Source organism: Hyla sarda, chromosome 7 (assembly GCF_029499605.1).
Source record: "Hyla sarda isolate aHylSar1 chromosome 7, aHylSar1.hap1, whole genome shotgun sequence".
In the NCBI taxonomy this organism is placed as follows: Eukaryota; Metazoa; Chordata; class Amphibia; order Anura; family Hylidae; genus Hyla; species Hyla sarda.
Window position 1 is genome coordinate 152,100,384 of NC_079195.1, and position 17,411 is coordinate 152,117,794.

The window sequence follows — 17,411 nt, forward strand, 5'->3', positions numbered from 1 at the left end:
CAGTTCCATTCTGCATATCCGCTCTGCAATGTTGATACAAACTCATTTATTCCATACCTGTACTTAAGTGTAATACGTTTCTAAATAAATGTATGCTTCCATATTTAGTATATTATACCTTGGCTTGTTATATTTACTAGATATGATGTCCTTATCTCTTGTTACACACTACACTGCACACTGGCCACAGACAGCGTCCGTGAGCACAGCGTCCCCGTGTCCCCAACCGCCGGCGGGGCCGGGATTCGCATCGCGGGACGCAGCTGGCATGCGAATCCCGGCCCATCTCTTACCTCACTCAACTCCTGCAACTGCTTCCTCTCAGCCCCGGCACGCATGTCCCTGTCCCTTAGGGCGTGCGCACACCGGGGCTTTGAAATGTTAAGGGGCCAATGCACCCATAATTAGTGAATTCACCTGTCACCATGTTATAAGTTATTTGCATCTCCCACAGCCCTCTGCCGGATCTTCAGTGCTTATTGCCTAAGAGAAAGCGTTCCCATTGCCTGTTTTGCCTACCCGTGTTTCCTGACCTTCCTGCTACGTTTTTTGACTCAGAAACCTTTGCCGCTTGTCTAGACCTTCAGCTACTTTGACTACGCCTCTGCCTCATCCTCCAGTACCCTGCCTTGCCCAGTTTACCTGTGTGGTCGAGCTGTGTTGGGGGTAGCAACCTGGGTTTTGCCTGCCGCAGCAAATCCATCCTGCTTTGCGGCTGGCTCTGGTCCATTCCCCGATACGGTCCGAGTCATCAGCCACACAGGTAGAGGATCCACATCCAGTTTCGTGACAGCCCGCATTCAGGTGCATGACATCTCTATCTACTTCCATATCTTTTGCTTGGATGTGTTTCAATAGGCTGTTATATGGTTTCATACCTACCTATGTTTACGATTTCTTATGGTTCCCTGTATTTTGCGCATATATCATTTTTTATACTTGATATATGGTTGTCCATAGACAGCATTTCTTTCTTTATCTCACATGTTTATTTTCATTCATATTAGTGGTACTTAACTTTTACGTTATTAGACATTTTTTTTCTGATTTTCATTTATGTTCATGTTATTCTTAGGTCTGATGAAGGTCCAGTGTGGACCAAAATGTCAATAAAAATGTTGGGATTGCAAATAAAGCTACATTGATTCAACTCAAAAGTGATGTGCGATGTTTTATCTGCACTGTTATATTATTTCATGCTTTACTTATGGGGTACTCTGGTGGAAAAAAAATTCAAATCAACTGATGCTAGAAAGTTAAACAGATTTGTAATCTACTTCTATTAAAAAATATTTATCCTTTCAATACTGATCAGATGCTGTGTGCTGCAGAGGAAGTTGTGAAGTTCTTTTCTGTCTGACCACAGTGCTCTCTGCTGACACCACTGTCCGTGTCAGAAACGATCCAGAGTAGGAGCCAATCCCCATAGCAAACCTCTACTGCTCCGGACAGTTTCTGACACAGACAGAGGGGTCAGAAGAGAGCACTGTGGTCAGACTGAAAAGAACTTCACAACTTTGTATACAGCAGCTGATAAGTACAGGAAGGATTAAAGAGAAGTAATTTACAAATCTGTTCAACTTTCTAGCACCAGTTGATTTGAAAAAAAATGTTTTCCACCGGAGTACCCCTTTAAAAGGAGGATGAAAACAAACACTAACATTCTAAACTAATTAATTGTAGTCATTCAACCTTATTTATAAAATAGTAGCAGTTCATGAGACATAGTAATGGTCATCATTACATTTCAGAGGCTGTTGAAGAAGCCTTCAAAGAGTCAGAGTTAGTATCAATCCTGCACAACGTTTTACAAGATGAATCTATGGGACCAGAAGTGAAATACAACTCCATGGGTCTGTTATGCAGCCTCATAGACTCAGGTAATAATTGCTAAATTTTAAGTGTCCATTGAGGTGACATGCTTTGCACGACTATTATTCTCATTGTGAAGTAAATTTTGTACAAAATGGAAATTGTATCCAATACTGTCATGAGTCTAGCCCGGTAAAGATCCAACAAATTTGTGAATACAGTAAAATGACTTTTCTGGTTCCTTTGCCTTGCGGGATCCCCTATTCCTGGATAAAAGGTTGGATGCAGTCTGCTTGGTACACAACTAAGCACAGCAATATCTTTATACCAGTTATACCAGTGTGATAGATTGTAAGCCACACATGAAAATCCTAAACACAAGGGGGTTTATTTATGAATGCTTACACCAGAAAACTGGTGTAAAAAAAAAAGATAAACATTTTTGAGCAATGCTCTCAATGTTTGCACAAAACATATCATTGTTTAAAATGAGGCTTGTGCAAAAAAAAAAAAAAAAAAAAAAAAACAGGCATTCAAGCCTTAACAAATTTCCCTCAAAATTCATACATGAGGGGTTGTGTACACTTGGCTAACGTTAATTGTCCTATGTGAGATGTCCAGAAATACTAAGAAGCAATCGGAATGAACAATTCTGCAATTATCCCATACTATACCTGAAATCTTGAGGGCCTTTTAGGCTTCAAACATGGAACTTTCTCACAGATTGAGGACAGTCCTTTCCTTTTCAACGTTCTTTGATGGCCCCCACCACAGCAGGACGATCTTCTCTGCCCTATTCAGCGGATGTTTCAGGCTGAGCTGGCTAAAGCAGTGTCCGACATTACCAGCCAGATAGCAGAGCTGGGCACCCAGGTCTCTGATATTGAAACAAAGGTGGACAAAATATGATGCTGAGGTGATTGCTGATGACCGTCGAGAATTCGATGAACATCCCTCAAATATTAAGGCATTGGAGCTAAAACTGATTTATCTGTTCCTCAAGAACAGGTCACACAGGGCTAATCTTCATAGGGAACTTGCTTATCCCAGTGCTCCTGACATACCCAGGGACAATGTTATATAACTACATTATTTGGAAGTATGTGAACAACTATCAGCTGCACATAACCTGGCTGTCGTGCTGGACACGTCACTTTTGGTTTCTATCTATGCCCCCTCCATGCTGGAGAAACAAAGAGGTTTATGGCTTATCACACTGGCTCTCCAGTCTGCACAAATATGCTAAAGATGGAATTTTCCATTTTGTCTTTAATTTAAATGTAACTTATATTCTTATACCTTGAGGTCACTGCAAGAGACTCAGGAGATATTTCAGTAAGAAGAAATCCGGTTTGACGTTGCTCCTGGCTCCTTAATCCTTTAAGGACCAGGCCATTTTACACCTTAGGACCAGAGCGTTTTTTGCACATCTGACCACTGTCACTTTAAACATTAATAACTCTGGAATGCTTTTAGTTATCATTCTGATTCAGAGATTGTTTTTTCGTGACATATTCTACTTTAACATAGTGGTAACATTTTGTGGTAACTTGCATCCTCTCTTGGTGAAAAATCCCAAAATTTGATGAAAAATTAGAAAATTTTGCATTTTTCTAACTTTGAAGCTCTCTGCTTGTAAGGAAATGGATATTCCAAATATTTTTTTTTATTCACATATACATGTCTACTTTATGTTTGCATCATAGTTCAGCAGCAATTTTCCAATTTTTCACAAAATTTTGAAACTCGCTTTTTTTCAGGGACCAGTTCAGGTTTGAAATGGATTTGAAGGGTCTTCATATTAGAAATAACCCACAAATGACCCCATTATAAAAACTGCACCCCCCAAAGTATTCAAAATGACATTTAGTAAGTGTTTTAACCCTTTAGGTGTTTCACAGGAATATCAGCAAAGTGAAGGAGAAAATTCACAATCTTAATTTTTTACACTCGCATGTTCTTGTAAACCCAATTTTTGAATTTTTATAAGGGGTAAAAGGAGAAAATGTATACTTATATTTGTAGCCCAATTTCTCTCGAGTAAGCACATACTTCATATGTCTATGTAAATTGTTCGGCGGACGCAGTAGAGGGCTCAGAAGCGAAGGAGCGACAAGGGGATTTTGGAGAGTATGTTTTTCAGAAATGGTTTTTGGGGAGCATGTTGCATTAAGAAGCCCCTATGGTGACAGAACAGCAAAAAAACACATGGCATACCATTTTGGAAACTAGACCCCTTGAAGAACATAACAAGGAATAAAGTGAACCTTAATACCCCACAGGGGTTTCACGACTTTTGCATATGTAAAAAAAATATATTTTTTTCACTAAAATGTTTGTTTCCCCCCAAATTTCACATTTTTGCAAGGGTTAATAGCACAAAATACCCCCCAAAATTTGTAACCCCATCTCTTCTGAGTATGGAGGTACCCCATAAGTTGACCTGAAGTGCACTACGGGCAAACTACAATGCTCAGAAGAGGAGGAGCGCCATTGAGCTTTTGGAAAGAGAATTCGTTTGGAATGGTAGTCAGGGGCCATGTGCATTTACAAAGCCCCCCGTGGTGCCAGAACAGTGGACCCCCCCACATGTGACCCTATTTTGGAAACTACACTCCTCACAGAATTTAATAAGTGGTGAAGTGAGCATTTACACCCCACTGGCGTTTGACAGATCTTTGGAACAGTTTGCTGTGCAAATGGAAAATTAAATTTTTCATTTTCACGGATCACTGTTCCAAAAATCTGTAAGACACCTGTGGGGCGTAAATGCTCACTGTACCCCTTATTACATTACATGAGGGGTGTAGTTTCCAAAATGGGGTCACATGTGGGGGGGGTCCATTGTTCTGGTACCATGGGGGCTTTGTAAACACAAGTGGCCTTCAATTTCGGACAAATTTTCTCTTCAAAATCCCAATGGCGCTCCTTCTCTTCTGAGCATTGTAGTGCACCCATAGAGCACTTAACATCCACATATGGGGTATGTTCTTACTCAGAAGAAATGGGGTTACAAATTTTGGAGGGCTTTTTTTATTTTCCCTTGTGAAAATGAAAAATTTAGGGTGACACCAGCATTTTAGTGAAAACATTTTTTTTTTCATTCTCCCATCCAACTTTAATAAAATTTGTCAAACAACTGTGGGGTGTTCAGGCTCACTATACCCCTTTTTACGTTCCGTGAGAGGTGTCGTTTCCAAAATGGGGTCACATGTGGGTATTTATTTTTTTTGGTTTATGTCAGAACCGCTGTAAAATCAGCCACCCCTGTGCAAATCACCAATTTAGGCCTCAAATGTACATGGTACGCTCACACTCCTGAGCCTTGTTGTGTATTTCCATACTCAGGAGAAATTGCGTTACAAATTTTGGGGGTCTTTTTTTCCTTTTACCTCCCGTGAAAATAAAAAGTAAAGGACAACACCAGCATGTTAGTGTAAAAAAAAAATATTTTTTTACACTAACAGGCTGGTGTAGACCCCGACTTTTCTTTTTCATAAGGGGTAAAAGGAAAAAAAAGCCCCCAAAATTAGTTGTGCAATTTCTCCCAAGTACGGAGATACCCAATATGTGGCACTAAACTGTTTCCTTGAAATACGACAGGGCTCTGAAGTGAGAGAGCGCCATGCGCATTTGAGGACTAAATTAGGGATTGCACAGGAGTGGACATAGGGGTATTCTACGCCAGTGATTCCCAAACAGGGTGCCTCCAGCTGTGGCTAAACTCCCAGCATGCCTGGACAGTCAGTGGCTGTCCGGAAATGCTGTGAGTTGTTGTTTTGCAACAGCTGGAGGCTCTGTTTTGGAAACACTGCCGTACAATACTTTTTTTTATTTATTGTGGGGACAGTGTAAGGGGGTGTATATGTAGTGTTTTACCCTTTATTATGTGTTAGTGTAGTGTAGTGTTTTTAGGGTACGTTCACACTGGCGGAGGTTTACAGTGAATTTACCACTAGGAGTTTGCGCTGCAGCGAAAAATTTGCCGCAGCTCATACTTGAAGCTGCGGGGGGGGGGGGGGGCAAACCTCCAGCTGTTTCAAAACTACAACTTCCAGCATGTACTGACAGACCGTGCATGCTGGGAGTTGTACTTTTGCAACAGCTGGAGGCACACTGGTTGGAAAACCTTCAGTTAGGTTCTGTTACCTAACTCATTATTTTCCAACCAGTGTGCCTCCAGCTGTTGCAAAACTTCAACTCCCAGCATGTACTGATCGCCGAAAGGCATGCTGGGAGGTGTAGTTATGCAACAGCTGGAGGTACACTACTACAACTCCCAGCATGCAGACACAGCTGTTTGCTTTTTAGGTATGCTGGGAGTTACAGTTTTCATCTGGAGAGCTATAGTTTAGAGACCACTGCACAGTGGTCTCCAAACTGTGAACCTCCAGATGTTGCAAAACTACAACTCCCAGCATGCCCAGACAGCAAACTGCTGTGTGGGCATGCTGGGAGTTGTAGTTTTGCAAGATCTGGAGGTGCACAGTATAGAGATCACTGTGCAGTGGTCTCAAACTGTAGACTTCCAGCTGTTGCAAAACTGAAACTCCCAGTATGCCTAACCAGCTCTCTGGGCATGCTGGGAGTTGTAGTTTTGCAAGATCTGGAGGGTTACAGTTTAGAGACCACTATAGTGGTCTCAGACTGTAGCCCTCCAGATGTTGCTAAGTAACTCACCGGCTTCCGTCGGATCCAGGGAGCTGCGTCGCCGTCCTCTTCTTCCGCCGATCGTTGCCCGCTGCCGTCGCCGATGGGTAAGTGGATCTTCGGCGCCGGTCCCTGTCGGTTTCCCCGTCCTGCCCCGCCTATTGTGGGAGGGCAGGACGGGGAAACCGAAAGTAAACCCCTCCGCCCCCGATCTGCTATTGGTGGTTGCATCTAGACCACCAATAGCAGGGATAGGAGGGGTGGCACCTCTGCCACCTCACTCCTATTGCTTCAAGGGGATCGTGGGTGTCTAGGACATCCGCGATCCCCTTTATTTTCCGGGTCACCGGGTCACTATAGACCCATATGACCCGGAATAGCCGCAAATCGCAAGTGTGAATTCTGATGACCCCCCTGGGCATTTGCGCGGGGTGCCGGCTGATATACATCAGCAGTCACCCCGGCCCGGTCCCCGCCCGGCGCGCGGCGGGGACCAAAATTCCCACGGGCGTACAGGTACGCCCTTGGTCCTTAAGTACAAGGGAGCAAAGGCGTACCTGTACGCCCTTGGTCCTTAAGGGGTTAAAGCTTTCCCAAAGACCTTCTGGAACGTGGCAGCATCTTCTTTTGCTCCATAAATGGGCCCAAATTGTTTCTCATCCACCAGGCTAAATCTCGCTGGCCTGGGCGATATTGCTTATACTGTCTGTGTTGCACAGTCTCCAGTCTCCTTATCTTAACTTTGGGAATTTTTTTATAATTTCTTTAGTAGGAAATGCTCTTTCTGCTTGTCTTCTATTCTTCTTTTCTCTCCCCCCCTCCCCATTCCTTTTTTTGCTTCTCCCTTTTCTTCTGTTTTTCCTTTTCTTACTTTCATCTTTCCTCTTTCTCTTCTTTTCTTGACCTTTGTCCCTTTATGTCTATATTGCCTATGGGGAGTTTCCACTCGTCTGTGGCCTACAGACAGGGTGGAACTGTGTTTCCTTTACGTCTTGGACGTTGCAGGTCCTGAGAACTGGGATATTGTTGTTGGTTTCTCATCCCATTTTTCTCTCCTTAATGCGTTTCCTTATTTTATTATGTTTCTTCCTAATGTTTGTGGGATTGTCTAAACTGTGTGTGAGTTATCACCTGTTCCCCAGATTGGCATGATGCATACACACTGTTTGCTGTCTTTATACTGTATACATATACTGTGTCGCAGGAGAGCTTGTGAGAAAGCATAACTCTAGCAAGCGAACAATAATGAGCTGAAGCACAGATAAAAATGGTATAATAAAACTTAGGAGTAATGTGCATATTAAAATAGAATAACAACTATGTGGCACTTATAATCGACCATATAACATAGGATCATAATTAGGATCATAATAAATAAAATGCTGGATTGATATAAAATAAACATGACTGAATGGAAAACTACTGCGTGGTAAAGTCACCTCAGTGGACTAAAGGGTAAATAAAGATTCAAGTTAAAAATTTTGCTATAGTAATATGTAGCATAATAAGTTCAACGATAAATTATCGTACAAAAAGAGAACAGTGTGTTGTAAACAATAAAAACATCTTTGTGTAGAGATGTGCATGAAATAAAGTACAAAAATATACACAATGTCAATGGAATTACAAAGTTAGTAACATTTTGCTAGAGATTATTAGTGGTATAAAATATTTAGTATACTGCCAATTTAAAAATTAAATTAATGATAACAATAAAAACACTTATTAGAGCCAACCGAGATATATCTACATAAAAAGAGGCAATATACATGGGTACCATTACTATAACACCAATGAACTACCTGGCAAATAATGAAAAGGTTACAAGCTGGCTAGTCGACAAGCTTATAGAGAAGACTATGAGAAGATAAATCTGATCAATTACTCTCTATATATTTGTTGAAACTAGAAAGATGGAGGGTCTAAAATCTAAAGACCCAAAAATTCTCTCTCTGTCTCAAGCCATTAAAGGGGTAACAATTTTTTTCATAACAACTCCAGAAAGTTAAACAGATTTGTAAATTATGTATAAAGCAGAAGGTGTCAGCTCACCCAATTCTATTGCACGGTAGAAGAACCTCCAGCAAAAGATACAAAACAACAATAGCCAGCAATAAAAATAACTTTACCTTTATTTACTCCCAAATTGAAAGCATCGACATGGATTCATCTTAGACACGAAGACCGAAGGATAAAACTCAGGATACGCCCAGCATAACGTGTTTCAGGTCATGTGACCTTTCATCAGATGCATGATGGGTAGTGGGGAGAGGGAAAGATATAAAGAGCTAAATGGAACAGGTGTAACCTCCACAGGTGGGGGCTTAACCCCATAAGTTCCAGGTTCCAAATATTTCACCACTACAAATCATGAAATCGAACATAGTATGTGATTTTTTTTTAACACAGTCGAATTACACAAAAAACACTTGTGAAAGAGACAGTTCACATGAATAAAAAAATGTTTACAAAAAAAAAAAGCATCTAATAATGTAAAATAACATCAGATCTTAAATTGAGACCATATGGTTGAACTGTGTGTAAAGGGTAAATCCAAAAGACTCTCTCTATGGTGCAGCATTTTTATACGATCACCACCTCTTTCTGATTGCTGAACTACTTCAATACAATAAAACTGGAAATCCGACACATCACCCTGACGTACATTAGAGATGTTGCGAATTGTTCACCGGTGAGCAGTTCCCGGCGAATTTAGCATGGTCGCCTTCGCATCGCCGAGCGAACATATGTGAGGTTCGATCCACCCCCTATACTTTAACATTGCAGTAAACTTTGACCCTGTGAGTCAGAGTCAGCAGACACATTACAGCCAATCAACAGCAGTCCCTCCCTTCCAGACCCTCCTACCTCTTGCACGGACGCCATTTTACCCTCATTCGGCATGCTGCAGGCTTAGGAAGTGGAGGGACAGAGAAGCTGCTTCTGCTGTATAGGGAAAGCGATAGCTAGGTTGCTACTAGGTGGTGTATTCAGGGTCCAGTTTACTTCTAAAGCACTAGTGTAACATCAGCTTTAAGGACAGCACACAAAAAAGCGCTTTTTAGGGCTGAAAGATATCAGTCCGTGTGTCTTGCAAAAGCTGGAGGCACCCCGGTTGGGAGGGAACTGCTGGTTAAAAGGGGTACTCCAGAATCAAACTTAAGTTCCTTCAAGCAACTAACTACTACAGTATTCAAAGGGCTGAAAGATATCAGTCCGTGTGTTTTGCAACAGCTGGAGGCACCCTGGTTGGGGACCACTGCTTAAAAGAGGAACTCCGCTGGGAAGCTTTTTTTCATTAAAGCAACTAACTACTACAGTATTCAAAGGGCTGAAATATATCAGTCCATGTGTTTTGCAACAGCTGGAGGCACCCTGGTTGGGGGACCATTGCATAAAAGGGGAACTCCGCTGGCAAGCTTTTTTTCTTTAAAGCAACTAACTACTACAGTATTCAAAGGGCTGAAATATATCAGTCTGTGTGTCTTGCAACAGCTGGAGGCACCCTGGTTGGGGACCACTGCTTAAAAGGGGAACTCCGCTGGCAAGCTTTTTTTCATTAAAGCAACTAACTACTACAGTATTCAAAGGGCTGAAATATATCAGTCCATGTGTTTTGCAACAGCTGGAGGCATGTAACCGAAAGAAACTTTCCTCAAGGGCTCAAAATTAGAAATATTGTGTAGATAAGGTAGGGGATTTATTATTCACTGAAAAGAGCAACTAAAACAACAACCTACAGGTGTGGAAGACCACACAATAAATAGTGAATATACCCCAGTTAAAAATAATTTATGACAAGTATAATCATGTATAAAAGTAATTTTATTGAAATGTATAGTTTAAAAAAATACATATATGTATATCTAAAATCACAGAATCAATTCATAAACGGTAGTAAAAAAATATATATAGAATATATTAAAAAAATATAAATATGAGAGTATAAGGTGGATGCTGGGGTGAGAGAGCCTGTATGCCAATAAAATAAATAAGGAGATAAAATAGTTCTTTGCGAAGTCACAATGCTAGTGGTGAGCTGCAATTAATAGTTTATAAATCATAAATAAACTATAAATTAATATCTGCAGGGGTTGCATGCACAAGGTGAGGGGAAGGAGGGGGGAGGGGGGAAGAGCGTAGTGCAAAATGTGCAAAAAAATGTGCAATACTTGTGGAAATAAATTACCACGCAATGGCCGGTGAAGGCAACCAATTATATGTGATAAAATATGGATTAATAACCAAAACAAAAGACAAATGAATAAAACATAACACTCAAGTGAGTTGCAACAAGTGAAAAAGATTTAAAAATTAAAAAGTTAATTAACCGTGCAAATGAAGTGGATAAGGACTTGAACATGCAGCCTAAAGAAGGGAAAATAATAACACCTGGGTCACACGGTATAGTGCTAATGGTAAGCAATAACAACCAACAGGCAATGGGCAGTAATAGTGCAGATAGCAGCAGATAGATAGCAGCAAGTTTAGGTGGTGACTAGCAACAAGGAATAATATGCAGAAAAGAAACAGTCTAGTATAAAACTGGCACAGGACTCAACCCAACCCACCTCCACAACTCCGACGCGTTTCGCCGGAAGCGGCTTTGTCAAGGAGTGAGGTGGACTGGGATAGTCTCGCTATAAGTAGTATATGTATGCCAATGAGGAGTGAGGAACGCACCTGATACGGGACACTGGGTGATGTACACCGGAAATGGCGTCAGGTCACATGAGTGAATCGGCTCATGTGAATGAGACCGAGATCTCGCGAGAGGAGGGCCGTGTAAGCCGTCCACGCCTGGAGTTACACTACTGCGCATGTACGCTGGCTCAACTCCCATATAGGGAGCCAGAGACGCGCAGGGACTAATGGCGCAGGCCACACAAACATGGCCGTGTGCTATAATGTGGCGCATGTGCGCCGGGCCCGGTCCCTAGAGGCAGAAGATGCCTGTGGCCTCACTAAAATGGCTGACTGTCGATAATAAATTTAAGGGAATGAAAAGATGTATAAAGGGTAATAGTTAATGAGGGGAAACAATAGGATCTAAATTAAATCAACCATGTAGGATATATGTAATGCATAAGATGTGTAAGGATCTGTATGTGCACATGAAAATAAACAACATTTGTGCAAAAATAGTGAAAGGGCAGGGAAAAAAAAAAAAAAAAAAAAAAAATTTATATATATATATATATATATATATATATAGAGAGGGGAAGAAGAAAGGGGGGGGGGGAATTGAAGAAGGGTGTGAATGGGGATGTGATGAGATAGACTTGAGTGTACAAATGTGCCATAGGATTTAATGCTGGGAAGGTGAATGAATGGAAGTGATAAAATAAATGAATAATTGTGACAAGTATGGAAGATAATAAATGCATTAGTGTTGACAAGTGATAAGATATAGGGACAAATAGAGGAGGACATAATAAATAAAATGTATGTAATATATGAATTGTACATCAATAAAAGAGGATGGTAATATAATAGCCAAAAAATAATAACTATAAATAACACATGAATAAACATACATGATAAGGTGGGGGGCCCCCCATATAGCTTTAAACATAATTTAAAAAAAAAGGTAATTAAAAAAAAAAAAAGAAAAAAAAGACAAATCAATATTATATGAATATACATACATGAACCATCCACAGATAGTTAATTTGGACAGCACTACTGGTAATAGCAACAATAATAAATACATTAAAGATATATCGAATAGTACATAAGGATGGGGAACATGGGAAAGGAGGAGGGAAAAGGAAGGAAAAGGGGAGTCTCCCGCCATATTGATAGAATGATGAGCAAGATGTATTGTAGACCCTACAAAAATAAACAATAATTGGATGAAAAAAAAGAAAAAATTACAACAAAGAAAAAAGAAGAATATCATAATTACAAACAGCGAGAACAACATAGATAAGGATATTTGAGTGAAATAAATACACATGAACATAGAAAAAACCACATAAGAGACAGAGAAAACAATGAATAGGAATAGATGAACAAGTGCAGGAAGTATGTATATGTGCGAACCATGAAGGAAAAAAGGGGGGGAAAAAGAGGGGGGGGGAAAGGGGGGGGAGGAACGGGGGAGGGGGGAAGGGGGGAAGGGGAAGGGGGGGGGGAGAGGGGAAGGGGAGAGAAGGGGAAGGGGGGGGGGGAGAGGAGGGGGGAAGGGAAGGAAGGAATGGGGAAGGGGAAGGGGGAAGAAGGATACGAGAGGACTAAAAGTTGTGAAGGGAAGGGGCCAAAAATAGATGACCATACTGTGAAGGAAGAAAAAATAAACACAAAAAGAGGGATAATGACATATGGAGAAAATCGTGACATATAGTGATGTTGGAGGAAGAGTGATAGTGATGTAGTGATAGCAATATAAAAGATAATAATAACCACAGAAAAATGGATTATACTTACAAATAGGAGGCAAAACTGTTGATCTCGTTCAATCCAGCCGGAGTTTTTGTTCCCAAAATTTCGATCCATTTACATTCTTTTTGAGCGAGAAGAGTTTTCCAATTGCCGCCACGAGGGCCAGCATAGACCCGATCAATGCCCCGAACCTGTAAAAGAGATGAATCACTGCCATGGTACTTCTTAAAATGTCTTGCCAAAGACTTCTGATAGAATGGATCTGGTCCATCCTTCCCTGCTTTTATGTCCAGAACATGTTCCCTCACGCGTCTGCGGAGTTCGCGTGTTGTCATACCGATATAAATTTTGTTGCATGGGCACTTAGCATAGTATACTACACCCTTGGTTGCACAGTTAATATGATGAGTAATTTTGTAAGATTTCATTCCACTGGCATTTTCAAAGGTAGTATTCTTTTCTATGTTTGCGCATGCAACACACTGCCCGCAATTGAAACTGCCCCATTTGGGGCCCTTTGATCCAAAAAGATGAGATTTATTAGGTCCCTGATGGTAACTACGAACCAAAGAATCTTTAATATTTTTCGACCTTCTAAAAGTAACAGAAGGATTTTTGGGAAGGCATCCAAGAAGTACCTGGTCTGTCGTAAGTAAGGGCCAGTATTTTGCAATTGCTGTGTTCATGTCTTGAGTCCGTGAGTGGTATGTTGTGATGAATCTAACGGTATCGGAATCCTGTTTGGTGGTACGTCTTTTAACCTGTAAAAGAGTATTGCGATCACTCTTTTTGGCTCTATGGTATGCTTTAGTCAAACAATTGTCATTATAGCCTCTCTCTTTAAAACGTACCTGAAGATCTTCAGCTTGTTTCTCGAAGTCCAAGGTATTGGAACAGATACGTCGTGCCCGAAGATATTGTCCAGTTGGGATGTTATTCACTAGGTGTCGTGGGTGTCCGGATTTTGCATGAAGTATAGTGTTGGCAGAAGTACTTTTTCTAAAAAGGTCTGTGGAGAGGAAACCGTTGTCATCTCTTATAATCTTAACATCAAGGAATTCAGTAGATGTAGTGCCTATATTGGTGGTTAGTTTAATATTTAAGTCATTTTGGTTAAGCCTAGTAATTAGGTCTTGTAGTTCAGTGACCGGTCCCTGCCACACTAACAGGATATCATCAATATATCGCCACCAATATTGTATGTTCTCTATACCTGGAATGGGATCTGAAATAAAAATGTCTCTCTCCCACAGCCCCAGGAACAGGTTGGCATACGAGGGCGCACAAGATGCCCCCATTGCCGTGCCCTGGAGCTGCAGGAAGAGAGACTCCTTAAACATAAAAAAATTATGAGTCAAAATGTACTCAAGGGCCACTATTAAAAAATTACATAAATCAGAGTCGAGGGCACTGGAAGACAAAAAGAATCTTACCGCTCGTATTCCGTCACTATGTCGGATAGAAGTGTAAAGTGCCTCCACATCACAGGTAGCTATAACCATATCAGATTCGAGTTGCAAGTTGTCTAATTTTCTTAGTACATCATTGGTGTCTTTTAAAAAAGATGGCAGGGTCTCTACAATAGAGGTTAGATGATAATCAATGAGGCGGCATAACGGTTCACATAAATTTCCACAGCCAGACACAATTGGTCTACCCGGCGGACAGGTGGCACTTTTGTGTATTTTAGGGAGTAAATAGATGGAGGATACCGTGGGATTTTTTGGTAAGAGGGCCTCCATCTGTTTGGCTGAAAAAATGCCTTGGTCAACTGCTTGGTTTAAAATAATATTTAATTCAGATAAAAACCTTAAAGTAGGATTAAAAGTAAGTTTTTTATAACAGTCGCCTTGTCGTAGTTGGCGTAGCATCTCCCTCTCATACATTTCTAGGGGCCATAACACTACATTACCGCCTTTATCGGACGGTTTAATAATGACATTTTTTAAGGATTGGATCTCACGTAATGCTTGACGTTGGTGATATGTCAAATTGTCATTTTGTATTGTCTCTGGGATCTGATTGAACTCCTGAGAGACTAATTTGACAAAAAGATCAATCTCTGGGAACTGTGTCAGCTGCGGGAAATTTTGGGATTTTGGTAAAAGGTGTGTAGGAAACTTACCTGTGGGTTGTGGTTCTTGTTCATCCATGAGTTCAATCAAAGTGCGTACCGCTTCTTGGTCAGTCCTGGTGGAAAGATCAGAGTTGGAAGCTTCAATGTTATGATTAAACATCTTTTTAAATGCTAGCTTACGTGCAAACAACTGCAAATCTTTGATGGCAGTAAAGCGATCAAATTTTGCCGTTGGACAGAATGTAAGCCCTAGACTCAATACTTCATTTTGGGCTTTAGTAAGTACATGATCTGTAAGATTAATGACTTTGGTACTTACCTGATTTTGGTCACGAGAATTGTAATTGCGTTTCCTGAAGGTATTCCTTCCACCATAGCTATGTTCTATTTTTCTCTTCCTTCCAGAGAATTGCTGTCTGTAGGAAGATGATGTTGTTGATTCTGCCCCCACAGATGCCAATGAGGACACCGAAAGTGATCTAGCAAGGGGTCTTGTTTGGTTCTGTCTCCATTTATAGACCCTGTTGGATTGGGCGTCCACTGAGTCTCGTTGGTATTTTTTGGTTTTCATAGTCTGAATGTCTTTTTCCCATATATTAAGGTTCTCATCAAGCTCTTTATTAAAAGCTTCCAACTCCATTTTTGAACACTCCTTTATAAGGGATGCCTGAGTGTCTTCAAGTTCACGTTCCATAGTATCAAGAGTATGATTATTATGCGAAATTAAAAGTTCCAGAAAGGTCTGGGAGCATTTGTTACATGCCTCTTCCCATTTATTTTTCAATTCATTGTCCTCCACGGGGTAAGAGGGAAAGACCTGAATTCTTAGTCCTCTTGGTAGGAGACATATGTCCATCAAGTCCAACCAGAGAATTGAAGGGAAGGGTGTAAGGGGATAAGGGAAAGGGATGTAGTTTTATAATTCTGCATAAGCATTAATGTTATTTTGTTCCAGGAATGTATCTAACCCTGTTTTAAAGCTGTTAATTGTTCCTGCTGTGACCAGTTCCTGAGGTAGACCGTTCCATAAATTCACAGTCCTCACGGTAAAGAAGGCGTGTCGCCCCTTTAGACTAAACCTTTTCTTCTCCAGACGGAGGGAGTGCCCCCTCGTCCTTTGGGGAGGTTTAACCTGGAACAGTTTTTCTCCATACTTTTTGTATGGGCCATTTATATACTTATACACATTTATCATATCCCCCCTTAAACGTCTCTTCTCAAGACTAAACAATTGTAACTCCTTTAATCGCTCCTCATAGCTAAGATGTTCCATGCCCCATATTAGTTTAGTAGCACGTCTCTGCACCCTTTCCAGCTCCGCAGTGTCCCTTTTATGGACAGGCGACCAAAACTGAACAGCATATTCCAGGTGAGGCTGTACCAATGCTTTATAAAAGGGGAGTATTATGTCACTGTCCCTCGAGTCCATGCCTCTTTTTATACATGACAATATCCTGCCGGCCTTGGAAGCAGCAGCCTGACATTGCATGCTATTCTGAAGTCTGTGATCTACAAGTACACCCAGATCCTTCTCTACCAGTGACTCTGCCAGTTTAATCCCCCCTAAGACATACGACGCATGCATGTTATTAGTACCCAGATGCATAACTTTACATTTATCCACATTGAACCTCATTTGCCAAGTGGATGCCCAGACACTTAGTCTATCCAAGTCATCTTGTAACTTATGCACATCCTCTATAGACTGTACCGTGCTACAAAGCTTGGTGTCATCTGCAAAGATAGAAACAGAGCTGTTAATACCATCCTCTATATCATTGATAAATAAATTAAACAACAGCGGGCCCAGTACAGAACCTTGGGGTACACCACTAATAACCGTGGACCAATCAGAGTACGAATCATTGACCACCACTCTCTGGGTACGATCCATGAGCCAGTGTTCAATCCAGTTACAAACTAAAGTTTCCAAGCCCAAGGACCTTAACTTACCTGTCAGACGACTTTATACATAAACTATGCTTAGGTGTACCTCACACCTGTCGTGCTCCCCTTTCCTTCATGTCTTCACCATCAGAGACTAATGCGACACCTCCGACTTCAGATGAGGGCTTGCTTCTCCTCAAGGATGCTGAAAATCGGATTGAACGGATGCAGCTCGCAGAATTTTCGACATGGATCAAGCATCTCATGACATTCAAATCAAAATGCATCTCAACTCACTGGAAAAGTTACTTGTGAAAGAGACAAAATTGTGGTGGGAAGTTACTACCATGGAAACCTATTTGTCTAAAGGACTTATCCCATGGGGCTTATGCCAAAAAAAGATTCCCACCATCAATATAAACGAAGACCGCCAAAAATCCTGGAATGCTGCTTTAAGTGAGTGCTCCGCTAAACTTATTAATATTTTGCTAGAGTCTGAAAAATAACCTTTATTGCAAGTTAAATCGGACATTAAATTAACACAGGACTTATTGTCTCCACATGCAGGCACTACCTTAGTGTGTGAACATGATACAAGGTT

The 17,411-nt window shown here is 41.0% G+C and overlaps 1 protein-coding gene and 1 long non-coding RNA gene across 3 annotated transcripts in view; one reads left to right on the forward strand and one right to left on the reverse strand.

The window, feature by feature from the left end:
* LOC130282579 (rap1 GTPase-GDP dissociation stimulator 1-A-like) overlaps window positions 1-17,411 on the forward strand; it is a 475,415-nt gene that overhangs the window by 395,760 nt on the left and 62,244 nt on the right. For both annotated transcript variants that reach the window (XM_056530939.1, XM_056530940.1), the window contains one exon: window positions 1,752-1,880. In XM_056530939.1, coding sequence (XP_056386914.1) covers window positions 1,752-1,880 — 129 coding nt within the window. The remainder of the gene's footprint in view (window positions 1-1,751; window positions 1,881-17,411) is intronic.
* LOC130282582 (uncharacterized) lies at window positions 12,187-13,828 on the reverse strand. The gene is made up of 3 exons (XR_008846458.1): window positions 13,698-13,828; window positions 12,892-13,037; window positions 12,187-12,294 (listed from the first exon to the last, which is right to left on the reverse strand). It is a non-coding gene; the product is annotated as an uncharacterized LOC130282582 (long non-coding RNA).